The sequence below is a fragment of the Zingiber officinale genome, chromosome 1A, assembly GCF_018446385.1.
Source record: "Zingiber officinale cultivar Zhangliang chromosome 1A, Zo_v1.1, whole genome shotgun sequence".
Lineage (NCBI taxonomy): Eukaryota > Viridiplantae > Streptophyta > Magnoliopsida > Zingiberales > Zingiberaceae > Zingiber > Zingiber officinale.
In genome coordinates, this window is record NC_055987.1 from 8,740,529 (window position 1) to 8,767,332 (window position 26,804).

The window sequence follows — 26,804 nt, forward strand, 5'->3', positions numbered from 1 at the left end:
TAACAATGGAAATCAATGATTCTCATTCCCATTCCCCACTCCTATTACCCTAAACTAAACACCCCCTAAATTTGAAAATTTAAAAATAGGATCGAATCAAATAAATTAGAAGATTTTTTTTTAAAAAAAATAAAATTTTGAATTAATCAAATGGAACTTTCTAATTCAGTCGGTCGAATTTGTTATTTCGATTCAAAGGAGATTTGACCCGCGGCATAATTAATCGCTAGTATTCAACGACTGCGATCCCTCGATGCTAAGCAGCCGGAGTGAGACCCGCGACTCGGAATATTATTACACTCAATGCCATGCCGTCACAATTGATTCGCTACACACATTTTTTTAAATATTTATTTTCAAGCTTGTCGGGCCCACCCGTTTTACGGTTTACCCCCGTCTCTCTAGTCTCACTAGTACTACCAGCCAACGGGCCCAACCAAAATTTTTTTTTAAAAAAGAAAATTCTACCCACGAAAGCTACCATCATGTCTACTCGTGCACAGACTGATTTATAATCTCGGGGTCATAGAAATAGGTAGCTCAGAAAGATGTTCTTATTTACCTACTATTTCCAGTGAAAGTGTTATGGTTGTGTGCCCCGTTGAATTCGGCGGTTGGTAAACGGGACCGAGAGAGAGAAGGGCTGGTAGGTAGTAGCCAAGCGAACAGGAGGCGCAACGATTAGAGCAGCGGGTATAAGAGAGGGGAGCTGCCCCCAATTTCGCCCTCGCCATTGCCCTCGCCATCGCCGAGATCTCTACAGGGGAAGGTTTGTTCTTGCTCTCCTTTCGCTTTGCTTGTGCGATTTCTCCTGTGAGTTTGTGGTCGGTCGATCTTTTTCCCTTTTGGTTTAGTAGCTGTCGGGGGCTTTGCGTCAAGAGAGAGGATCTTTTCCTTGTTCGTCTCCGGTGCGATGGTTCTAATCGAGATTTTTTTTTTTTGGCTACGTTGACGATTCTCGTGTTTTCTTTTTTGTTTTTTTTTTGGTATTGTTGGGAACATGTTGCTCTGCTGTAGAGGAATCTTACCTTTCTTTGTTCTGCTCTGCCATTATCCTTTTTTTTTATCAATGGCCAATCGCATATGTCGGAGTCCTTGTTGCTTATTCAGTTGATTCACGGTATGAATCCACTACGGATCTATGCTAGTGTAGGTGTAGCCATATGAGGAATTGTACAGAATTTAAGGTGGAAGGACCAGGAAAAGCATAAGGATCTGATGCCGCAGCATTCGAGCTCCGACTTACTCATGATTCAATATCCTAACTGTCACACACTTGCTATTATGTGCTTACTGAGTTACTGTCCATACTCCATACTCCAGACTCCAGATTTGATTAACATTTTACATATATAAAGATATTTATGAAATTGAAGCTATTAAATCTGTGTTTGTTGTCTTCGTCACCGTTGTTTGTTGCTTTTGTTTTCTTTATAGATGCAGATTAATCATAAATATTTTTTATCAGGATCTCCGTTTTTATATCATTTCTATACTCTCTCTCTCTCTCTCTCTCACAACCCCCTAGCCTAAAACCTTCCCAAATTCCTAAAGAATACTGACGAATGAATGTTTCTGCATATGCTTATGCAGTTCACAGATTGAAAGAATAAGCTTGGCATACTTTGGTCAGCCATGTCAAAGGGATGCAATGTGGTGAATTCATTTTTACAGCATGTGTCCTCAGAAAGTGACAATACTAAGAGTGAATCATTTTCAGAAGAAAAAGATATGGGATTTGTGAGGGAGGTTGGCTGTCTATCCATAATTGTGCTTGGTGCTTCAGGAGATCTTGCAAAGAAGAAAACATTTCCTGCACTTTTCCACCTTTTTGCCCAGGTTTGTTGCTTGGATTACCCCATCTCTTGGCATGCTTTTCATTTAGTTATTATTTGTTTTAGGGTAATCCAAGCATGTATTAGTTTGTAGAGTTTGTAGAAAATTTCTTGTGTTTTAGTTTAACTAAGTGTGACAAACAAAAGGCAACTCACTAGGATTGGCAATATTGTAGTCACCGCATGAAATTCTTATTGGGATGTATTACAACAACAACAACGAAGTCTTATCTCACTAGGTGGGGTCGGCTATATGGATCTTTTTACGCAATTGAGCTCTATCCCCTACCATATCATCATCTACTATACTTAAATAAATTTTATCTTGTTTTATTATTGCTAACCAAATCTTTTTTTTGACTTTCTTTCCTCTTTTGATATGCATATTTGTCATAGTTTCACATTGCCTAAATGGAGCATTTCGTCTAAGTACATGTCCGTATCATCTTAAACGTGTCTCTTGGAGTTTTCCCTCAATAGATGCAACTCTGACTTTCTCTCTAATACTCTCATTTCTTATTCGGTTGTAATATTGGGATGTATTAGGAAAACAAATTCTATGTTTTCTGGTTGTAATATTGTTAACCTTCTTTTTAATTTGATATATGATTCTGAAAATAAATTTGATTGCTTTGATTAATTGTGTACAATCATAGGTGCTAGTTATCAACTAATGTATTGTATTTTGTGGACATATACAGGGATTCCTACAGGAGAATGATGTACACATATTTGGTTATGCCAGGACAAAGCTCACCGATGATGACCTTAGAGCACGCATTCGCGGGTGAGATTGTATCATTTTCTTTAAATTTCTTCATCCTTAGCTTCATCAATAACTTCACCTATCTAATATGACACTCCTTTACGAAATGTGGGCTACCATCAATGCCACTCTATTTACCTTTTTGAATCATTTGGCTATTTGATTATGTTCTGATTTCTTGGTTGTATATCTAGTCTTGAATCAGATTTTCTCATTCCTTTTATTGCCTTAGAAATATACTAGATCCCTAGATAGTTAGTGTCCCGATTTTAGGGAACAAAGAATATCTAATTCTATCCATGTTGATATGATAGAGTACATTTATCATATTCTAGCTTCTGATTTTAAAACTACTAGGACTATAACAAAGGATTTTTACTACGAGGGTCGGTAACTTCATGGTCAGCTCTAATTCCTTATGCTTTTGGATCAGCACTAGATGAACTTATTAGACATATCCATGAGAAGCTTCTTCGATGTGCATTAATTGCAAATGTTAATTACATTGTTTGATAAAAGTATAAATAAATAAAATTAAAGTTTAAATTGCGGAGGTAAACTTTTGAAACCATAAGTTTATGTTACATTGAGCAAAAATTGAATTATACAATGTGATTTCACCAATAAAATAAGCTAGTGAATTATTAAGATGGGTGGGCAAGAATTATAAACAGAGGTTTTGTATACTTTGGGTCTATTATTTAGCAAGGAGACATATAAAATGAATATGTCATTGAGTATTAGTTGATGGGATAAGAAGTATTGGGTGACCAAAGAAAGTTCTATCTAATGTAATTAGAACTAGAAGTGTTTTAGAAAGATATGAATATTACTAATGCTATTGCCTTATTTTGAGGTTAGTTGCTGATAATATCCATGCAGTTGACCCCAGACAGTTGAGGCTTATTAGCTTGTTGTTGTTGTTCTATATCCAGTCTCGAATCACAGTACTTGTTCTATGTTTTATGTTCATTTAGACAAAGGAGAAAATTTTATTTTTAACTCGCATTATTCTTGAGAACTTCTTGAATCCTATCTTTTGTTCAAATTGATGACTGGAATTGTGAAAAGTTTCTTTTGTAACTATTTCAGAGAAAAATTCACTAGTTAGGGGATGTATTACAGAACTTTTGGTTATTCTGTGTCTAGTTCATTAATCTTTGAATTTGCACTTACAAACTTGCTAATGATGTTCAGATACCTACAGAAAGGTGTTTCAGCTGAGCAAGAGGATGTTTTATCAAGGTTCTTGCTATTGGTAAGTTGATCACATATCTTCTCCCTGTCTGAAATCTTGTAAATTCAGGAACTAAGATTTTTGGTAATTTCACTTTGCAGATTAAATATGTCAGTGGTTCATATGACAGTGCAGATGGCTTTCAACTATTAAACAAGGCAATTTCCGAGCATGAGATATCAAAAAAAAGCCATCCAGGAAACTCTCGCAGACTATTTTACTTGGCACTTCCTCCTTCTGTTTACCCTTCTGTTTGCAGAATGATAAGACAAAACTGCATGAACCCATGTAAGCTCCTGTGAATTCAGTAAGATGCTCAAATCACTAAATTAGTTGATGTAGCTTGGGTAATTCTCCAAGCAATGCCTCTGGTTTTGAGAAATTATTAGGGCCAGAAACACACATTTTCCCTAAATGACAATTTTACTCTTAATTGTACAGTGTAAATGTGCATCACTCTCAGGTATTAGCTAATGGTCAACAATACATCAGTGTAAAGTAAATATAAAAAGTATTTACACTCAGGTCATATTCATTTGCTTTTAAGCAGGAATTCTAATAATAGTACTCTTGAAAAGTAGTTAAAATATGCATTAAATCTTCAAATTTTCTCTTATGGCATGACATCTATTGTGCACTCTTGTTTAAGAATTTCCAAAATGATACATGTACCTCATGTTTTAGTAGTGGTACTTCTCATTTTTCATGTCAATTAAGAAGTTCAAATTAAGAGGTTTGTTTTCCATGTACATTAAGTTCTCAACCTTGTTTGTTTGTGTTTCCAAAATAATACTTTAAAACTACAAATATATCATTTTCCAAAATAATACTTTAAAACTACAATAATGGAACTCATTATTGCATACTATTTTAGTTTTAGGTTTTAACTATTACAGTTCTTTGAAAACATATAAATTCCTTTTTATGCTTATGTAATTAACCTTTCATTTCCTGTCCCCATAGACAGCAACTCTGTTACACACTCCATGATCTTTCCAAATTCCTCTTCCTTCTTTACCACCTGATCCTAAAATATGTTCCTTCCTTTCTTCTTTTCATCCAAAATTGTGTAACATATGTTGTATAGTGGGCAGACTAGCGATTTATCTGTCTTATTAATGGTTTGTGTTTCAGGGAGCTTTATGAAATTTGACTCTGTAGTATTGTGCCATAGCATTTCACACTTGAAGTACTTGACCATGCTATATGAAGATATTTCAAATTATCTTTTTCTTGATACTTCATTGTCTCATAAGCTAATCTTTCCTGGTTTAAACTGATACTTCTCAGCTGATCTTGGTGGCTGGACTCGCATAGTGGTTGAGAAACCTTTTGGAAAGGACCTTAATTCTGCAGAAGATTTAAGTGCTCAACTTGGAGAGCTATTTACTGAAGAACAGCTGTATAGAATTGATCACTACCTGGGAAAGGAGTTGGTTCAGAACTTGGTAATTCTTTAAAAATCATAAATGATAGTCTTCATTTTCTGAAGGAAAAATTGGAAGACAGGAGACCGAACCAGGCTTCTTTCAGATTTTTTTACATTGGATTATTTAATTTCCTTTTTTAGTTGATTTTGTTTTTTAAAAAGAGTTTTTTTGTTTTTACTTGAATTTGCAGCTTGTACTGCGTTTTGCAAATAGGTTGTTTTTGCCTCTTTGGAATCGTGACAACATTGCTAATATACAGGTAAGTTTTCCTCTTATATTTGCTTTAATTTGAGAAAAATAAGTAAATCGAGCCATGAAGATAGTCTAGATGCATTCTATCATGCATATCATTACATGATTCATAGTTTTCTTCCAGGCATGTCATCTTGAACATTCAAAAATTTTCTATTTCTTCCAACCATGAAGAGGATTAGTTCTTGTCAATGTAAAATACATATAAAAAGTGATTGTGAAATATATATATAAACTACATTTACTTTTTAAAATCTCGAAATACATCTCCAATTTGTTAATAGATGTCATTTCAAATATTTTCATGAATCTACAGATTGTATTCAGGGAAGATTTTGGAACTGAAGGACGAGGAGGATACTTTGATGAATATGGGTATATTTTTTATTTGCATCGTACAATTCACGAGTACACACCTTAAGTATAAGGATGAAAACTGTTAACATATTTCTATTAAACTCATAGTAAATGGTCAAAATTAAACTCATTTGTTATTTTGCAGAATTATTCGAGATATCATTCAAAATCATTTGCTGCAGGTAATTGAAAGTAAATGATTTTATTTTTTATTAATGCATTACTTGCCAGCATATTCTCTGTAATGAAATAAACTCTCAATAGATTGAATATTCTCCCCCTATTTCGCTAATATTTAAGAACAATAAATGTTATAGTTTTTCCCCTCTAGCTCGTCCTTGATTATCAGATATACCTTCACATATCGGCAACATTAAAGTAACAATATAGTTATTACTGATTAGATATGGTATGTAAAGACTACTCTGTATGTCTTAAAATGACTATATATAGAAAAACACTTCAGCTTTAGCTGTTTTCAACATCTTTCATATGCTCATTGGCCAACTTGATTTTAAATAATCATGGTGTGAAATAAAAGGAAAGATCAATCTGGACCGTACTAATTAATTATTCCAGATTTTTTTTAAAACTGTAGGTCCATATCAATCCTGCATGAGGATAATTATTTATTTTGACTAGTGATAAAACTTAGAGAGCGAGATTTTTTTATGTAGCCAACCACATAATTGGGACAATTATGTCTTCTTTGATGATGACAATGAATTATTGAAGAAATTTTGAGACTAGACTTTTTTTGGATTACTTTGACTATAGCCACATCATAAATTAATATTTTTTGGTAATATTTTTGCATCACATATAATGTAATAATGTCTGTATTTTGGGGTCAAATAGGTCACTATCTTCTTTACAATTTATATATAAAAAAATAATCGACGTTACAAGTGAAAATGCTGAGGTAATATACTTGGTTTCGGATTGCTGCAGGTATTTTGTTTGGTTGCTATGGAGAAGCCTATTTCACTTAAGCCTGAACACGTTCGGGATGAGAAAGTGAAGGTCATACTCTTTGTTTAATGCAAGAACTTGCTTTTATCTTTAATTTCTTACCCTCTTAATGTTTATCATCATTAACCAAACTCAATTTCTTGTCTGGAGTACATCAACAAACGTCACATTTGCTCTCTGGCCATAGCCCTGTGAATCTATCTGATCACTTTTGTATCTTTCAGGTTCTTCAGTCTGTGCTACCCATAAAGCATGAAGAAGTAATCCTCGGACAATACGAGGGCTATAAAGATGACCCAACTGTCTCTGACAGTTCAAATGCTCCTACATTTGCTACTGTTGTTTTGCGTATACACAATGAAAGATGGGAAGGTTCAGTTTGTTTTCCTTACCTTGTCAATTCCACTATTCTTTCAGTTTATATATTTTTCGTTCTCGTGATTTGTTGCTTCTTCAAGTTCAAACATGATACATAGAACCCTAGAGCTAGGTTTGTCTTACCATTGCTGCAGGACAATGTACTGTGTCATAGTAACCATCTAGTTTCATGACATGATATTAGAACAAGATTTTCTGAATATTTGTTTCTGTATAGGTCTCTCTGAGTTACTGACACTTACTAATCATGCAATACAGGCGTCCCTTTTATATTAAAGGCAGGAAAAGCTCTGAATAGCAGGAAAGCTGAAATTCGTGTCCAATTTAAGGATGTTCCTGGGGACATCTTCAAATGTATGCATTTAAATTTTAGTCTCCCTCTCTATCCTCAATGATCTTTTTATAAGCTCCTGTTGATTAGTGTCTGGTTCAAGCACCTCAATTATTGGATGACAATTAGATTTGGACCGTAGAACTCTACATTGAATGTTGTATAGTTGATACTTTTACCATATCTCAGTTTCTTGCTCAATTGCTGTCTTAGTTAACTTTCACTATTTTATTTAGTTTCTACAAATTTAACTTTGAATAGTATATTTTATCTGAATCCATCATTATTAATGTGCAAGGTCAAAAGCAAGGGAGAAATGAATTCGTCATTCGCTTGCAACCATCAGAGGCCATGTATATGAAACTAACAGTAAGTTCAATATGATTCTTAGGCATATATAAGGTGACATATATAAGAAGGCCATTTGCAGGGCCTATAAGGTGACATATATAAGGTCATTTGCAGGGCCTTGCATTGCAATAACTATTTCATAGATGGTACTACCTAAGCCACGTTCAACCTTTTGATTCGATGTTGAGGAGTCATTCAATTTAAGAATAAATCTGTTATTTTAATATATATTCTTCTATTGAAATTCTTCCTTCTGTATGCCAAAAAATAAAAAGAATACCGTAAATTGGCAACTAATACCTCATCTCTAGGTGGTGCTTCTATGCATAAACATCATCTAGAACTGCGAGATCATTGTATTTGTAGGTGTGTCATATCGTGAAGTAATTTCAGAAAACTGTTCTATGTAATACTTGGAGTATTTTGCTTGCTCCTGCTTTTGGAGATTCTAGATTGTTTTGTATTGATACCTTTCTCGGTCTTTTGGCTAAGATTAAGAGTAGATTGTTTTGTATGATGTCATGCTCTTCCTATCACAATTTTCTTTGTATGCAGCTCAAGAAACCTGGATTGGAAATGTCAACCATACAAAGTGAATTAGATTTATCCTATGGGCTAAGGTATCAAGAGGTCAAAATCCCAGAGGCATACGAGCGGCTAATCTTGGACACGTATGCTCTAATAACTTTTAATTGTTGCCTTTTCTATATTTCCTTACACCACCAATACTAAAATTATGAATGGGTCAAATTCCAAATTGATTGGTGCAAGAAACTGTCCTTCCTGTCTTAGTATACAGATGGTCTAGTTTTACTTGCTGAAATGAGGAAACATATTTCTAAAAATAATTAACTATAAATTTATTACTATGTAAAAACATTTCTTATACCCTTAAAATTTAGGGGAGGCTGATGATTCCTAAACTACATAAGGACCACAGAAATGATGCCTTAAAAACCGAAATGGAGAACACAAATATTGATGGTTAATATATGGGAGCAACTACTGTGCTGCTTATGTCTGTAATTCTATATTGACAATGTGGTTACATTTGACATTTTAGCCTCCTCTTTACATTCTTAAACTTATGGTTGCTAAAGAAGCATGTTTTCTGGTTCAAGTTTCATTTGTCCTATATGATCTGGATGACTGGATCAAGTAGCTAATTCTAGTTTGAACTTTCAATTTTTCCTTATTGACGACATCATGGAAGAAACTATATTCTGACAACTGCCTTGTTCAATCCCATGTTTGACAGCATAAGGGGTGACCAGCAGCACTTTGTGCGCAGAGATGAGCTGAAAGTAAGTGTATTCATACCTAATCCATATAAATCAACCTAGAATCTCAATGTTTTGTATCAACATTGTAGGTGGCATGGGAGATATTTACTCCTCTTCTGCACAGTATCGATGACGGAGAACTGAAGCCTATTCCATATAAACCAGGCAGCCGTGGACCAGAAGAAGCCGATGAATTACTTGCAAAAGCAGGATATGTGCAAACACACGGCTACGTATGGATTCCACCCACCCTCACATAGATTATCTCAACGCCAGTATGTATCGGATAGCAATGCATTCCTTTATATGAGCTTACTGTGTATCTGCATTAGATGGTATGAATCTATGGTGTCTAGAGGGCATCTCATGTTTATGTCCTTAGCTTCTACTCCGCTATGAGCATGTTTTCAAATAAATGGAGTTTGTGCTTCTGCATTGTTTCTATTTTGTCTCCTAATTGTTGTAGTCTTTGTATCTTAATATCGCAATGTTTTGGAGAAAAGTTAAACCGACTCATTTTTCTTTCCCTTTCAATCTACATAGATTTCACTAAAAGAATATGGATAAAGTGATTTAATGACATGACACCAGTTGAACGCCTAGCTCATGTTCGAGACAAAGTGACACTATCGTTACCCACATTAGTGCTACCAGTGAAGTGAATCCATATTTGCAATGCAGCTAGGTATTCTCAAAATTCTACTCGGATGGGACGACATTTGAGACACCAAATAATTTAATTTTACGTAAGCATAGTCAAAATCTGCGTGCATGAGGCTTTATTAGGGAATAAGGCAAGAATAGCATGTTGTTACTTGGAAATGAATGAAGGGGCAAACTCAATATTCACCAGAAGCAGACTCACTAGTTGCATCACAGTCTGGGTACCCGGTTACAATATATATATATATATCACAGATTAAAAACAAACGAAATTCTTTGAATGGTGAGAATTTACAGCTAGTCTACTTGATGAATAATATAAGTGATAGCATAAGGGTGGGAGAAATGAATACACAATTTCCTCCAATTCATCCATTAAAGAAAATTAAACCTCAACGGAAGGAACTTGATTTCAGTACATTACTAAATATCATATTTGAAACAAATTAAATGGACGTCAAGAATAGTATGCAGCATTTCCTATCAAAAGGAAAATAAATCCGAAATGCAATATCTCAAGTGCATATGGGTTGCTGAAACCCCACAGATTCTGTTGGCAAATAACCCAAGTGTTCCTAAAGTTGATATTTCCGGATTAACTGATTTGCAATAGGAAATTTACTGGAACATAGTCAACCTTATTAATGCACGTATATATATGTACCTCATGGACTGGGTGAAAAGTTTGAATTTTAGTAACCTAAATCCATTGATCCACCTTGGTAATGCTTTTGACATATCTGGACCAACCTTTACTTGCTATCTGTGAAGTCGACATCGATCACATCATCATTATCAGCTCCCTTGGAAGATGTTCCTGCAGAATCAGCATCAGCTCCAGGAGCTGGACCAGCGCCAGCCGCACCTGGTTGGTTGTATAGTGACTGACCAAGCTGCATCACCTCCTGGTTCAGAGCGGCCATTGCATCCTTCATACCCTGTGTTGATTCATTTGCAACAGCATCTTTGAGATCCTTGAGCTTTGCTTCAACCTTCTCCTTGACCGCAGCAGGCACCTTATCTCTGAGCTCATTGAGTTGTTTCTCAGTCTGGTAAATAACAGACTCAGACTGGTTCTTTGTGTCAATGGCATCCCTATTCTCCTTGTCCACTTTGGCAAATTTCTCAGCTTCATTAACCATTCTTTCCACCTGTATACATTCACATAGTTGCAATTGAAGAATTAAGTTCGAGAATCAAGTCAACTGGAAATGCACACTAGAAAATAAGAATGGAAACATATTTAGATCATTCCTCTTGATCAAAAAAGAATCTCCATAATATACGAAGCATGATAAGAAAAGGTTAAAATGTAAGAGCAAATCTTATCCCACCTCATCACTAGGTAAAGTACTAGCCCCAGTAATGGTGATATCTTGTTTCTTTCCAGTGCCCTTGTCCACAGCAGTGACAGACAGGATTCCATTGGCATCGATGTCAAACTTGACTTCAATCTGTGGAACCCCTCGAGGTGCTGGAGGGATCCCATCCAGACGGAAACTGCCGAGCAATTTGTTGTCTCGCACAAACTCTCTTTCTCCCTGAAGAACATTTATCTCAACGCTTGACTGACCATCTGCTGCTGTAGAGAAGACTTCTGATTTGGATGTTGGTAATGTTGTGTTCCTCGGAATAATCTTTGTCATGACCCCACCCAATGTCTCCAAACCAATGGACAGCGGTGTGACATCAAGAAGCACAATATCACTGACATCCCCAGACAATACTCCTGCCTGCAAAACACACGTGCAAAAATCAATGAGTGAAGTCTTATTTTATGCCACAAAGTCTTCATTAGTATATATTTATAGTTTCTGTTCATGAGATGTTAATCAATCTTTTATGTCCTCTTTTTATTTTCAAACAATCACGCTTAATTAAAAAAGCAATTATTGCTAAAAGTAGAAATGATACAAATTTGCATGGTCAATTATAATGGTTTTCTAATCCAGACCTGCACGGCAGCACCAAGAGCAACAACCTCATCAGGATTGACAGTGACATTAGGATCCTTCCCAGTCATCTTCTTCACAAGTTCCTGAACTGCTGGGATACGAGTTGACCCACCAACAAGGATTACCTCATCTAAATCCTTAAATGAGAGTTTTGCATCTTTCAATGCATTATTAACAGGGGTTCTTAGCCTATAAGAAAACCAATGCAAGTATAAGAGAGGATATTAAGTATCAAACTATCAATTGAAAACCGAAATGAAACATGCAAATATGTTACCAAACACAGAAATACCAGATATCTTTAATAACCAAATCAAGAAAAAAAAATGCTAATCCTAAAGTATAATAATTTGTCCTCTTCTATCATAAGAAGCTTTACTTTAGTGTATTTAAATTGCCTTGTTATATATAGACATCAAGTAATAAAAGTTTGACAAACCTGTCAAGAAGATCTGAACAGAGTTCCTCAAATTTGGCTCTTGTTAGTGTTGTCTCTATATGCTTGGGACCATCAGCAGTCGCCGTGATAAAAGGTAAACTAGCAAAAGATCAAGACCACAATCAGATTGGAACATGTATCTAGACAGTAATAATAAAGTAGAAGCAACACAAACTAACCTCATGTTTGTTTGAGTCAAGGAGGACAACTCCATCTTAGCCTTTTCAGCAGTTTCAGTTAATCTCTGAAGGGCTTGTTTGTCTTTCAAAAGATCAATTCCTTCATCTCTCTTGAAGCCAGCAGCAAGCCAGTCGACAATTCTCTAATCAACACAACTTTTACTTTAGTACTAAGAAAAATAAAAAATGACCATCAAAATCAATGAATTGCCATGAATCATGCTTCAGAGAAACCTTGGAAATTAAAGGTTTTGAGATGTAGTCTTAGCAACGGGAAAAGAATCAATGTAGTTAAAGATGAATTGACAAATCCTAAGAGCTTCAGATGTCATGCATTTATTATTCCACAAAAAGAAGATATCAATATGATAAACAATGAGAGATGGGGTCAGGCTTTTGGAGTCTTGTCATGCCCCCTCCCTCACTCACTCCCTCCAAATCACCATACCACATAAAAAAAGGAGGGAAAAAAAGGCTAAAAGGACCATATCTCACGGACTAAAGTGTTTTGTTGTTAGAATGTAGAACATAAAATGTTAATATAGTAGAAATGAGAATGCTAAGATGAGTGTATACTTAATAGAATGGATAAAAAAGGACTTACCAATAATCAAGAGCAATTAGATGTAGCTTCAATTAGACAATTAAAGGAGAGAAAATATGTCAGGATGGTATTAATATGTCCAAAAATTACTAAAAATTCTATAGTTATAAGAGTTGAATTTATTAGAGTGAAAGTTTTAGGCAATAGAGAGAGGACATAGAAATTATTAGCCAATATAAAGATATAATGTGATTAATTTACAAACTAGTAGAATAGTGATATGACCATGTATAGAACTCATTAGTGTATAGTCAATCTCAAATAATTGAGATAAATATGGTCAGTTAATGATAATTCATAAGTCACTATTGGCAAACATATTTATCTCAAGATGCATCTATGGTTCACAAATTCAAAATAAAAGTTGGCAAGTGCCAAACTGCTATGTGGAAGATTCTGATCCAATATTGCCTATGCCATTCTATAAAAATACACAACATCAAAACTTTATGCACCAAAACAAATATATACACTTTGATACATTTCATTATTAGGAACCATGTGGGTAGTACTAATGCAATCAATATAAACACTTTTGAAGATAGAATTTCTATGCATCAAATAGGATAGCGATGTTCCTAGCATAGAAGGCTGCAAAAAACTATTGGATGAAATATTTATAACTAGGCACATCTCATAACCAGGCACATCTCAAACGATGGTCTGAAAAAATATATATATCTTAGCAGATATCAAATGAATAGAGGTAAAGCAACCACACATCATGTTATAACTTTATAAGTAGGCAAATGGCAAGAAGTATGAGATTCCTTTTGAAATATATGTAAAAAAAAAAGGTCATTCATGAATGTGTGAAGAACAAAAGCAGAGTTTTTCGTGTTGGAAGACCAACCTTGTCAAAATCATCACCACCAAGATGTGTGTCCCCAGATGTTGAAAGCACCTCAAAAACACCATCTCCAACCTCTAGAACTGCAATGGATTGGGGTGAACTGATGTTAGGATAAACTGAGAAGTGGGAAAAGGTGTGTGAATCACATAGACAGAAAGAAGCATGGTCGCCATTGGGGAAGAATGAAGCAATAACCAAACTATTTTACACGAAAAGAACAATAATGCAGGCACAGTAGTGGATGTTGGTGATATTAGGTCCTAAATCAATTTGCATGACTGCAGATACATTTTAGATGACAAAATAAAGCATCTCATTTTTCCACAACATGGAATGATCGGTTCATGAATTGCACTAAATAGGAAATGTGTATGGAAGGATCCTATCAATTTCACATTTTTGTCAATTTAATTGATCTGAATCACATTCCTAGGATTTATTTTTTCTGTTTCCATTTGTGTCATAGGAAACTAATAGCACAATCCACCCTGCATAGGATTTTAAATATCGTCAAATGTCTCAAATATGCAACACATGAAAAAACTAGCAAAGATGAAAATGTTAAGATAGATGTGTGGATTTATTACAAAAACAAAATAACAAATGGTAATATCCAATAGCAGTTATTTATAGCTCTAAAAGGTGATAAAATGGCTTAGAATAATTTCGATGCTAGGAACATGTTCAAAGACAACCAAATGATTTTGCTGTAAACTGTGTTAATCAAATGGATTGGAGATATAAGAGGTAAAGAAAAACCAATAAAATGCAATTAGTCAATATAATAAAAATGAATTAACTGATTTGATATTTCGTATATAGCTTTGCATATAGCTCAATAAAGGGGTAAAATTCATCCAGTCAGCACCAAAAAGTTGAGAGAAACACAACTCGGTGATGATGATGATCCATCAAATCACATGAACCACAAATGCCAAATTGTGGATTTGATATACCTCTTATCAAACTCCATAGTATGGGAAACAGAAACTCCAATAGCAAATGAGACAAAGATTCAGTATCTTCTCACAACAAGCATGCTTGAAACACATTCAACCATCATTGAACTCATGTATTCTATCTTCAATACCTTTGTAATCACCCAATAAGTGATATGCCTATGCGAATGTTTAACCCAAATTATCACACATAATTTTAAAGAAGTTATCCTTTTCATTTGTAGTTTACCATAGTCATCTTTCACAAAAAAAAAAGTAACAAGAAATCCTACACTTCCATACTATAGTTACTCAAATAATACGTCTCAGATCTGGACTAACTAAAATAAACTAGAATAGTAAGTCCAGGACAACAACATCGCACTAACAAGACGATATTGGATGGATGAACACACTTCAATAACTTGTTAATTGTTCCTTGTCATGAGAAGTAATAAATATACTGATATTAATGACTAGAGTCTGAAATTCTAAAAAAAAATCATCTTTATTATAAAAAGTGATGTTTTCATGCAAGCCAGTAATAAGCTAATATTGAAGTGTGAGATTGAAATGCCATCTGAAAAAAGTAAATGAATTCCTGAAGATGAAATTAGACAAACAACAGAGAATAAGATAGACTTGAATAAGCCAAGTTACCTGAAACATCGAAAGTGCCACCACCCAAATCAAATACCAGAATAGTTTCGTTGTTCTTCTTTTCAAATCCATAAGCCAATGATGCAGCTGTTGGCTCATTAATGATACGAAGGACCTCTAAACCAGCAATACGCCCAGCATCCTTTGTAGCTGTCCTCTGAGAGTCATTGAAGTAAGCAGGAACAGTAACCACGGCTTTTGTAACCTTGTCATTCAAAAACTTGGATGCATCATCCACGAGCTTTCTTAAAACCTGAGTAAAGGTAAAAAAGGAAAAACTTCAACAATAAAGGCCAAAATAACAAATGAAAGCCTAATCTAAGCTGCCACCATCAGCAATTATGTAGCCATTATGTTAATCGCTAATACTTGCAAAGATGGTGAGATTCATTCAACGATCAACAATTTGATAATTTGACATGTATGATCGTTTCAAAGAATCCCTACATTAAAAACGAGTTACAATCTTTTTAACTTGTTCACATGAAAGACAACATTCAAATAATTCTTCAAAACAGGGCAAAAATAAATTACCTGAGCTGAGATCTCTTCAGCAGCAAACTGTTTCCCGATGGCAGAGCAATCAAGCTTGACATTTCCATTCTCATCTCTCGAGACCCGATAAGAGACTTGCTTCGACTCTTCGTTCACTTCCGACATCTTCCGTCCAATGAACCTCTTCACTGAAAAAAATGTATTTTCGGGGTTGATAACTGCCTGGCGCTTGGCAATCTGCCCCACCAACCTATCTCCGTTCCTCGTATAGGCCACCACTGAGGGAGTCGTTCTCTGACCCTCAGCGTTGGTCACTATAGTCGGCTTGCCTCCTTCCATGGCGGCGACGGCCGAGTTAGTGGTGCCGAGATCGATCCCAACCACCTTCTCGCATACCACTCGCAAAGGCCTATATCCGGCCCCATGCCCCGGGCGCCCTGAAGCGAGTCGAACTCCACTCGGTCGGCGGAGGCCGAAGAAGAGGGAATTGGAAGAAGCGGGAAAGCGTGAGAACGGCAACTTAGAGGAGGGGAAGGCGCCGGAGGAGCCTAGTACATGGATCTGCATCGACGAGGTCGCCATGGATGGTGAGATTGTCGGCGGTAGAAGAAAAACCACGAAGGATGGAAGAAGATGGAGAGCGAGGTGGTTTGCCTGTTTAAAAAAATAATAATTTACGAATCTGCTCTGAAGAAGAATAATTTTGGTGATCTTATTGATACCGCAAGAGGGCTATTTATATAAGTGTATAAATAATAAATAAATGGAAAGAATAAATATGATATATTTTTTATATGATATATTTGTTACTATAATTATACCACCGTGATAATTATAATTATAGTAAAAAATATAATAAGTTTAAAAATATTATTTTTTTACCTTCAATTGTAGGTGGATCTGATTACCGTACGATATTTAAAATATGATATGTAATTATGATATATTTTTTATATGACATACTTTTTACTATAATTATAACTATGCACAGTGATAATTATAATTATAGTAAAAAGTATAATAATTTTAAAAATATTATTTTTTTTTTACTTTAGGTGGATTTGATTACCGATATGATATCAAAAATCCTGATTAATTAAAATCAAGATAATTACTTTCTTTTTATCATTAGAATCAGAGATAATTGATGAGCTGCAGGACGTAAATTCTAATAAAAAAATATAAGAGGGTTGAAAGCTAATAAAATTTATAGAAACAAAAAAATTTTTAAAACAAATAAATATATGTATATTATAGCTCAATAATTGATAAATTCATTTAAAATATAAAAATTTTAAATAATCAAATAAACTTTAATTGAAAGCTATATAACACCTGAATGAATCAAGTTGAAGTCAAATTTAAATTAAATTCAAATTCTTAAGAAAAAAAATAGTCTAGCCAAATTTAAATAATTATTTTAACGACTTAATTTATTTTAAATGACTTTATTAACTTGAACATTTAAAGGTTTGACTTAACTTAATTTGAGTTATTTAAGGCCATAAGGACTGTGAGTAGGATTGTAAATGAATCAAGTGTTTGTGAATAACTTTGGTATTCATCTTGGTAAAATTATCTATGTTCATTCAATATACACAAGATTAATTAAACAAATAGTTTGAACAGCTCGTTAAACTAAACAAACAAGCTTGAATACATATGTGTTCAGCTCATTAACATTCATGAACAATGTTAATGAACCATATTCATTAATAAAATTTTTTTCAATATGTTAAATAAATAATAAAATAAATAAATAAGTTTGAATTATTAATCTCAATAACCAATCAAACAACTAAAAGTCTCAAATAATCAAACAACTTTGAATTAAGAGTTCAATAACATCTAAACGAACTAAGCTCGAACCAAGCTCAAGCTAAGCTTGAATTGAGAGCTCGATAATATCTAAACGAACCAAGTTCAAGCCAAGCTTCAAACAAGCTAGCTCAAACTCATAAAAAATAAACCAAGCAAAGCTTGAACAATATTTCAAAAGCTTGATTCATTTTAAACTCGACTCAGTTCGGTTACCTTATCAAACAAGCTTGAACATCCCAAAATTCAGCTCGACTTGGCTCATTTACAACCCTAACTGAGAGAGGGAAGAGATAAGACGAGTTCCTACAAAGAGTTGGTGTGGACGTGTGGAAGATTATGGAAGGAATTCGAAGATGGGACATCGAAGCTGCATGGCATACGTAGGCAATTCAAGTGGATGGCCGATCACCCGGATCGAATGGTCACAATTACTCTGATGTAACAAGGATCCCAATTTCATGAAAACATACTTAGATTATACCCCTTTATATAAAAAATAAATAAAAATAAAACTATCAAATTTAACTTTGAATTGAATGCCAATCTATTACATGAAGCTCACGGATCGTGTTGATTGACATAAACCCTTATCGTCGTCTTTCTTTCTCCGATGAGGCGCTGCCCCAATCTCTCTCAAAATTGACACATTCCGACTGTTGATCAAACTTTGAGGATCTAAGATATACATGTTGAAAATATATAAAAAAAGGTGATTCACTCGCCCTTAGCGCTCCCATCAGTCCGTCCCAGGATCATCAAGACAGAGATAAATCACGGTAATTGAGGACCTAGATGGATGAGAGGGTGAGTTTTTTTCCAGGGTGCAAGAATTTATGTTATTATGTATGAAAACTTTAGTCTCATATTGGAAGTTTTGTGGTAAAGTTGTTGGTTTATATTGTTGCGCATACATGTATGATGTGAACAAATATATGTGGAGAGGCTCTTTCTCACACGTGAATGCATAAGAGGTGTAAATCTAAAACTCAAATTGTATTGAACCAATTTAACTCGTGTACAAGTACGACCAGTCTACGTCGAATGTAGGATTGAATAGTCTGAGCATGAGATCAAGTATTTTTCTTAAAATAGATTCGTCTCATCTCTTGATGTACTTCGAGGTTGATATAATAGCATATCGTGATCACACCAAGCACTAGTGGATTACAACAAATTAAGAATGTACCCAATTGATATCACGGGTAATTCTACTAAGCAGGTGTACGACATAGAGGAAGAACAAGTGGATGAAGTTTCTTTGCTTGAGTATCCTACTTTCACATGATTCGCAGGGTTCAACAAGCAATCGATATTTCATGATCAAAGGTGTAGTACTGCTTGTAGTAGCGGTCCTTATATCTCGTATTAACAATCGAAAGATGGTCGAAAGAAAAAATCTCTATTTGATGGGGCTTCTTCCTATACCTATGAATTCCATTGGAGCTGGAAATGAGACATTGGGAAGAATCTTTTTGGTCTTCTAATATCAATAGGTTGATTGTTTCGCTCCTGTATCTTCCAAAAGGGAAAAAGCTTTCTGAGAGTTGTTTCATGGATCCACAAGAAAATACTTGGATTCTCCCAATAAATCAAAAGTGTATCATGCCTAAATCTAACCGGAGTTCACGGTGGTGGAGGTGGGGGAAGCTGATCGGAAAAAAAAAGGATTCAATGCCCAAATAGTCGTCGGCCATCAATGATCGATTATTACTATCTGAGATGTTAAAAAATTACTATTAACAATAGTTAATGCTAATGTTACACTCTTTAGCAGCAAGCAAAATTGAATTCGAGTGGCAAAACATTGGTTCATTTACTTGGGCAAATTTGAGCCCTGAATTTGTACCTCCTTCACCCATGAGTGAGAGAGATTCTCTCTCCATATATTTATTTACATCATACATGCATGTGCAATAATATAAACCAACTAATTAGCCATAAAACTCCCAATATGAGACTAAAATTCCATGGAGTCTCTTCTTTCCATCTAGCTCTTTTCCATGTATTTTCAATGTGAGACTTTGATTGTATTTTTAACAATCCTCCCCTCAAATGAAGGATCACCATTACTCTCATGGTTTAGATCTCCCCTCAAGTATCTAGTCACTCTTGACCTATTTTGAGTCTCCCTTAAGTATTTGATCATTCTTGACCTGCTTCGGTCCTTTCCACAAGCATCTAGTCACTCTTGATCTACTCCGAGCCTCCCCATAAACATCCGATTACTCTTGACTTACTCCAAATCTTCTCAAGCATCCAGTCTAGACCATGACTCTGATAGTATTTGTTATATCAAAAGATAAGAGATAGAGAGGGGAAATATTGTTGGAAATATAAACTCCCAATTATTGGAAATTTGAAAGGAAAATAGGTGGATGGAAGGGAGAGATTCCATAGGATTTTAGTCTTATATTAGGAGTTTTATGATTAGTTGATTGGTTTATATTGTTGCACATGCATGAATGATATAAACAAAAGCATGGGGAAAAACTCTCTCTCAAGCATGAGTTCAAATCTAGGGCTCAGATTTACACTGAGCCAAGTTAACTCATGTGTGAGTATGACCTGCAAGTGTCGAATGTTAGATAAGTTGGGGCAAAATTTGCCCAAGCGAATGAACCAATGTTTTATCACTCAAATTCAATTTTGTTTGCTGCTCAAGAGTGTAACGGAAGCATTAACTATTGTTAATGGTGATTTTGTAAACTCTCGAATAGTAATGGTCGACGACTATCATTATGCCTTGAGCATTGAATGACCTTTGCTCGACATTCAATGCAGATGAGGGATGACACTCCTATATAAGAAGACCATGGTCTTGAGCAAAATGGAGTGAGACACTCAAGCAAAGAAACTTCATCCATTTCGTTTCTTCATTCTTCCTTTCTGTCATGCACCCGCTCAGTAGAATTACCTATGATAACAATCAGGTGCATTCTTAGTTTACTGTAATCCACCAGTGCTTGATGGTGATCATTGTCTGCCACTATATCCTAGGAAACAAACGATCCATATAATCTCGAAACACATCTAAAGGTGGGGCAAATCTATTTTAAGCAAATTGTTTGAAACCAGACTTCTACATCTTCTTTTCCCAACTCAAATTCCACTCAGGATCAGTCAGAGATGTTTCTTTTCCACTCGGGAGCACTCAGCTTCCACTTGGCTTTCACTCAACATCCATTCGGGAGCACTTGGCTTCCACTCGACATCCACTCGGGAGCACTCGATTTCCACTCGTCTTTCACTCAGCATCCATTCGAGAGCACTCGGCTTCCACTCGAGAATACTCGACATCTACTTGGGAGCACTCAGCTTCCAATCGGGAGCACTCTGCATTCACTCTACCTCTCGGTGTACTCGGCAGACTTGGCACTCCACAGACTCAGACTCGGTCGCACTAACTCATTGACAGTTTGAAATTATCCGCTTAAACTACTCAACAGATAAGATTGAATTTAATTTTGTAAATTTAGAATATTTCCCCTCTCTATCTCTGACAAGATTATGCTCGACTACGTTGGATTTTATAGTAGTATCAGAAAATAACCTTTTATATGAACTCTTATTGTCTTCTTTGATGCGAAGTCTAATAACGAGTTCTTCTACATTCATCTCCTTCTGCTTGTGCTTCAAGTAGTTCTTAAAGTCCTTCCAGCCATGAGACAACATCTCAATGATTGTTGTCACTTGGAAGGTTTCACTCAGCATCATACCTTCTGTGTAAATCTCACGTAAAATCACCTGAAACTCCTGGAGTTGGTTGATCATTGTCTTAGAGTCAACCATCTTATAGTCAAGAAATTAGCCATTCTGTATAGGAATATTCAACTATGATTGAAGAGTGTTTAGGATAACTCTCTGTTGCAGCATATATTTCTAGTGGCACCAGTATCGATCCACCATTTTCGTAAGTTCAAACCTACAGGATACAGTTCAAAGACCACGGTGCCAAGGTCATTCATTTCTTGTCCCTCATTCAGGTTGGCCTCCTGTTTATTTTTCAACTTTCTGCACTCTGAAGATTTTGTTGGTCCCTTTGGAGGCCGGCAAGAGGGGAGGGGTGAATTGCCCTACAAAATAAAATTCGAACCTTTCTCGGATTTCAACTATATAATAAACATTTGTAATAAATAAATAAAAGAGACTAAGTAAAGAAAAGCAGACACCAGAGTTTTACTTGGTTTGCAATCAGGGGATTGCTAATCCAAGGAATGTAAGCGCACTATCTGATTCTCCTCTGGGCGGAGTAGCCTCTTTACAACGTTGACAGCACAAATGAAAAGAACAGAACTGAAAGCACAGAAGGAATTGATTACAAGTTCGTTATATTGATCTGTGCAAACCAGTGCTATATTTATAGCACTGGTCGGGGCGCCCCGAAGGGGTTCCGGGCGCCCTGGGGGGATAAAACTTTATCCCCCAACGTTCAGATCAAGTTTGACTCGATCTGGTCAAAAACCTCGTTCCGGGCGCCCCGGACCCCAAAAGTCAACTCTGGTTGACTTTTTCCGTCGGTCGCCCGCTTCGGTTCAGCTCGTCTCGGTCCGGGTCTTCTGCTCCGGCTCCACTAGCTTGGGTGATCTCGGCCATCCGAATAGGGCTCACCCGAACTCATGTTCCCTTCTCCTCGGCGATCGACTCCTTCTCTGGGACTTCTGTCTCAGCCCACCGTCTTCCGCGGACACGCTGTCCCTCGGACGCACCGAGCCCGTCGGCTCTCTCCCCGTGCCGTCCTTCTCGCTAGCCGCGTCTTCCGCTCGACTTCCTGTGTTCCTAAGCTCCTGCACACTTAGACACAAGGGTTAAACAAACGCAGGACCTAACTTAGCTTGTTTGATCGCATCAAAACACCTTGGGGTTCCAACAATCTCCCCCTTTTTGATGAGAGCAACCCAAGTTAAGTTAGGGTAACCATATGCAATAAAAACGATTTATATTCAAATAAGTCCAAATATTTTTTCAATTGAAAAATTATATAACCTCCCCCTAGACTTAACATACTTCTCCCCCTTTGATCACATAAAAATTGGGATTATAAATAAGTCTAAGGTAAATTCAATTTAAAGACACTCTTCAGAATTTTAAGTGTAAAAATTTTCCAATTAAAAAAAAATTCTAAGTTATTATTCATAAGAAACAATTCTAAGTCAATTTAAAAAAAAAAATTATAAGGCAATATTAAAACAAATTCTACGATAACTTTAAAAAAATTCTAAATCAATTTTCATAAAAATTTCTAAGAAAAAAAATTTAAATATTTTCTAACATAAATTGAATAACTCTTTTAAAGCATTAAGTAATTTAATTTAATGCTTTTTCAGTTAGTCAATTAAACTTTTCATTTCGATACTTGGCTTCCAGGTCGTGGCGAGGCACTAGGCCTTCTTGGTTATTAGAGCAACAACCACTTCCTTAGACAAAGCCTCATAAAGAAATTAGTTGTTTAATTTCCTTGCTGAAAATGCTAAGTCTAATTTTTAATTTTAAATTAAATAGGTTTTTGGAACCCAATAGAGGTTCCTCCCTACAGAATTAACCAAGTATTTCCTAGGTATATAGATTTTTGATATATTTCTAATTTGATTTTGATGAAATCTATAATACCAATTTAAACCTCCATAATTTCTAAAAGTAGAAATATTTGAACCATTAGATTTTTTTCAATCTTTCTATTTCTTTTTTTAGTTTTTCATTCTCAATTTTTAATTTTTCAAAATCCTCTATAAGACATGATTTTGCCAAAATTCTCTTTATTTCTAAAATTTCATTTTCTAATTTGGCATTTTTATTTTCTAATTTATACATGGATTTAATCATAGCTTTGATACCAAAGTAAAGTTCATCAGGGGGTAAGAGGCATACCTCACTTACTATATCAGACTTGAAGCCTGAATCTCCCCCTGCTTCGCTACTTCCATCTGAGGTCGCTCTCCCTTCATCGATGCTGGGTTCTGATATACTTTGTCCTTCGTGGCTTGCCATCAGTGCAATCCCCGCATATTCTTGAGCTTCTGATTCAGATGAAGAAGTGTCGTCCCAAGTTGCTTTTAGGTTGTGTTTCTTGGGTGTCTTCATTTTGACCTTCTTGAGTTCTGGGCAGTCTTCCCTTAGGTGTCCCTCCTTCTGACACTGGTAGCACCGTACCTTTTTTCTACCTTTTTGATTCTTGTTATTCTGCATTTTAAATTTATTAGATCTAAAAAACTTTTTAAAGTTTCTTACCATGTACGCTTCTTGATCGTCTTCGGAGTCTGACTCGGGTTCATTCTTATTGGTTGCGTTCAGCGCCATAGTCTTGGTTGTGTCCTTTGATATCTCTGCACATCTAGTTTCGTGTAATTCAAGGGTAGAAAACAACTCTTCTAAAGTACTTACCTTCAGGTCTTTTGAGATGTAGTAAGCATCGACGATTGATGTCCATTCCAGAGTTCTTGGAAACGCATTGAGCGCGTAGCGTATAGTGTCCCGGTTTGTTACCGTTTCACCAAGATTTTCGAGACCAGTAACTAGTTCTTTTATCTTTGCATGTAGACCGGCTACTTTCTCACCTTTCTCCAGACGGATGTTCATCAGTTTATTGCGGAGGATGTCCCTTCTAGCGAGCTTTGCTTCGGACGTGCCTTCGTGGAGTTCCAAGAACTTCTCCCAAAGTTCTTTAGCATATAAGTAGTTTCCGATGCGGTTAACCTCTTGAGGCGGTAACACGCTCAGCAGGTGATGTTCCGCACGGCTATTTGCTACCGACTCATTCTGCTCCTTCTTTGTCCAATCGCTCTCTTCTTTTTCTTTTCCATCTTTATCTATTGGAGCTACAAAACCATATTTCATAATAAACCGAATTTCAAAATCTGTTTTTAGGAATACCTCCATACGACGCTTCCAGTCTGCGAAGTTCCCCTCGAATTTTGGTGGAACGATGCTCGGTCCGGCCATCTTGTTGCTTCGATCGACGGTTAGTCCTCCTGAAGCGCCTTGCTCTGATACCACTTGTTGGTCCCTTTGGAGGCTGGCAAGAGGGGAGGGGTGAATTGCCCTACAAAATAAAATTCGAACCTTTCTCGGATTTCAACTATATAATAAACATTTGTAATAAATAAATAAAAGAGACTAAGTAAAGAAAAGCAGACACCAGAGTTTTACTTGGTTTGCAATCAGGGGATTGCTAATCCAAGGAATGTAAGCGCACTATCTGATTCTCATCTGGGCGGAGTAGCCTCTTTACAACGTTGACAGCACAAATGAAAAGAACAGAACTGAAAGCACAGAAGGAATTGATTACAAGTTCGTTATATTGATCTGTGCAAACCAGTGCTATATTTATAGCACTGGTCGGGGCGCCCCGAAGGGGTTCCGGGCGCCCTGGGGGGATAAAACTTTATCCCCCAACGTTCAGATCGAGTTTGACTCGATCTAGTCAAAAACCTCGTTCCGGGCGCCCCGGATAGTTCCGGGCGCCCCAGATGGTTCCGGGCGCCCCGGACCCCAAAAGTCAACTCTGGTTGACTTTTTCCGTCCGGTCGCTCCGCTTCGGTTCAGCTCGTCTCGGTCCGGGTCTTCTGTTCCGGCTCCACTAGCTTGGGTGATCTCGGCCATCCGGAATAGGGCTCACCCGAACCCATGTTCCGGCCTTCTCCTCGAGCAGCCTTCCTTCCCGGTTTCTTGTCCCTCGAGCGTCGCGCACGCTCTTCTCGTCCACCGGTGTACTCTTCCGCGGACACTTCGTCCCTCGGACGCACCGAGCCCGTCGGCTCTCTCCCCGTGCCGTCCTTCTCGCTAGCCGCGTCTTCCGCTCGACTTCCTGTGTTCCTAAGCTCCTGCACACTTAGACACAAGGGTTAAACAAACGCAGGACCTAACTTAGCTTGTTTGATCACATCAAAACACCTTGGGGTTCTAACAGATTTGTGACTGACTAGGTCATAATTGAAGCACTTCACAAAGAATTTCTTTTTTCTTATGCCTTATTTAGGTCCTATCTTGGAAGACTTGGGATTCTTCTTTCAAGTTTTGACCGTGTTTGATCACGTTGACTTTCACAGTAGCCTAAGAGAACAATTTTTTGTGGGAACTCTTGTTGTCTTCCTCAATTTAAAGTTTAACAACGAGTTCTTCCACGTTCATCTCCTTTTGCATATGGTTCAAATAGTTCTTGAAATCCTTCCAACTAGGAGGCAACTTATCAATAATAGCAGCCACCTTGAAGATTTCGCTCAGCACCATGTCTTCTAAGTGAATCTCATGCATAGTCACCTGAAGCTCCTGAATTTGGCCTATCGCTATCTTGAATTCAGCTGTCTTGTAGTCCAAGAATTAATTCACAATGAATTTCTTGACCCCCACATCCTCCATCTTGTACTTATTGTCTGAGAATTCTCATAGCTCCTTGGTCATTATCTTTATGTTGTACACAACATACAGCGAGTCGGTAAGACAATTAGGGATATTGTTTTGGCATAAGAACTCAGAATGAATCCATGTCTCTATTAGTACCCCAAGGTAGTTTTGATGTGATCAACCAAGTTAGGTTAAGTCCTATTGTGGTTTAACCTTTGTGTCTAAGTGTGTAAGACTTAGGAGAATAGGCACAAATAGCGAGACGGACGACATGGAAGAGAGCCGACGGGCTCGGTGCATTCGAGGGACGAGGTGCCGTGGAAGAGTACGCGGGTGGACAAGAAGGAGGCGTGCGGTGTTTCCGAGGGACGAGAAGCCGAAGCGAAAGGTTGCTCGAGAATGCTGAAAAATAGGTTCGGATAAGCCCTATTCCGGATGATCGAAATCACCCAAGTGAGTGGAACTGGAGTGGAAGACTCGGACTCAAGCGAGCGGAACCAGAGCGGAAGACTCAGACCCAAGCGAGCAGAACCGGAGCGGAAGACCCGGACCAAAAAGTCAATAGAAAGTTGACTTTACTGGTTTGGGCACCCTGATTAGCGATTTTATCCAAACACGATGTGGCGCGTTTCGTTGTGACGGGGATAAAAATTTATCCCCCTCCAGGT

General features: G+C 36.7%; 2 protein-coding genes across 2 annotated transcripts; one reads left to right on the forward strand and one right to left on the reverse strand.

Annotated features, from left to right (window-relative positions):
- Positions 1-609: 609 nt before the first annotated feature.
- LOC122017303 (glucose-6-phosphate 1-dehydrogenase, cytoplasmic isoform-like) lies at positions 610-9,621 on the forward strand. Its single transcript, XM_042574875.1, has 16 exons — positions 610-769; positions 1,594-1,839; positions 2,537-2,622; positions 3,799-3,859; positions 3,940-4,126; positions 5,129-5,286; positions 5,459-5,527; positions 5,837-5,895; positions 6,023-6,059; positions 6,829-6,900; positions 7,074-7,221; positions 7,486-7,581; positions 7,857-7,927; positions 8,465-8,580; positions 9,168-9,213; positions 9,282-9,621. The coding sequence occupies exons 2-16, from the start codon at positions 1,636-1,638 to the stop codon at positions 9,450-9,452; spliced, it is 1,581 nt and encodes a 526-aa protein (XP_042430809.1). The 5' UTR covers positions 610-769; positions 1,594-1,635; the 3' UTR covers positions 9,453-9,621.
- Positions 9,622-10,201: 580 nt separating this feature from the next.
- LOC122017308 (stromal 70 kDa heat shock-related protein, chloroplastic-like) lies at positions 10,202-16,681 on the reverse strand. The gene is made up of 8 exons (XM_042574888.1): positions 16,018-16,681; positions 15,484-15,736; positions 13,886-13,965; positions 12,429-12,571; positions 12,250-12,348; positions 11,810-11,999; positions 11,190-11,588; positions 10,202-11,006 (listed from the first exon to the last, which is right to left on the reverse strand). The coding sequence occupies exons 1-8, from the start codon at positions 16,558-16,560 to the stop codon at positions 10,608-10,610; spliced, it is 2,106 nt and encodes a 701-aa protein (XP_042430822.1). The 5' UTR covers positions 16,561-16,681; the 3' UTR covers positions 10,202-10,607.
- Positions 16,682-26,804: the final 10,123 nt, after the last annotated feature.

Coding starts and splice junctions, on each gene's coding strand:
- LOC122017303 (XM_042574875.1), top strand. CDS start 1,636: ATGTCAAAGGGATGCAATGTGGTGAATTCATTTTTACAGCATGTGTCC. Junction 1,840..2,536: donor TTTTCCACCTTTTTGCCCAG/GTTTGTTGCTTG, acceptor GGACATATACAG/GGATTCCTACAGGAGAATGA. Junction 7,222..7,485: donor ACACAATGAAAGATGGGAAG/GTTCAGTTTGTT, acceptor CATGCAATACAG/GCGTCCCTTTTATATTAAAG.
- LOC122017308 (XM_042574888.1), bottom strand. CDS start 16,560: ATGGCGACCTCGTCGATGCAGATCCATGTACTAGGCTCCTCCGGCGCC. Junction 15,737..16,017: donor CTGAAGAGATCTCAGCTCAG/GTAATTTATTTT, acceptor ACCTTTACTCAG/GTTTTAAGAAAGCTCGTGGA. Junction 12,349..12,428: donor TTGACTCAAACAAACATGAG/GTTAGTTTGTGT, acceptor ATCTTTTGCTAG/TTTACCTTTTATCACGGCGA.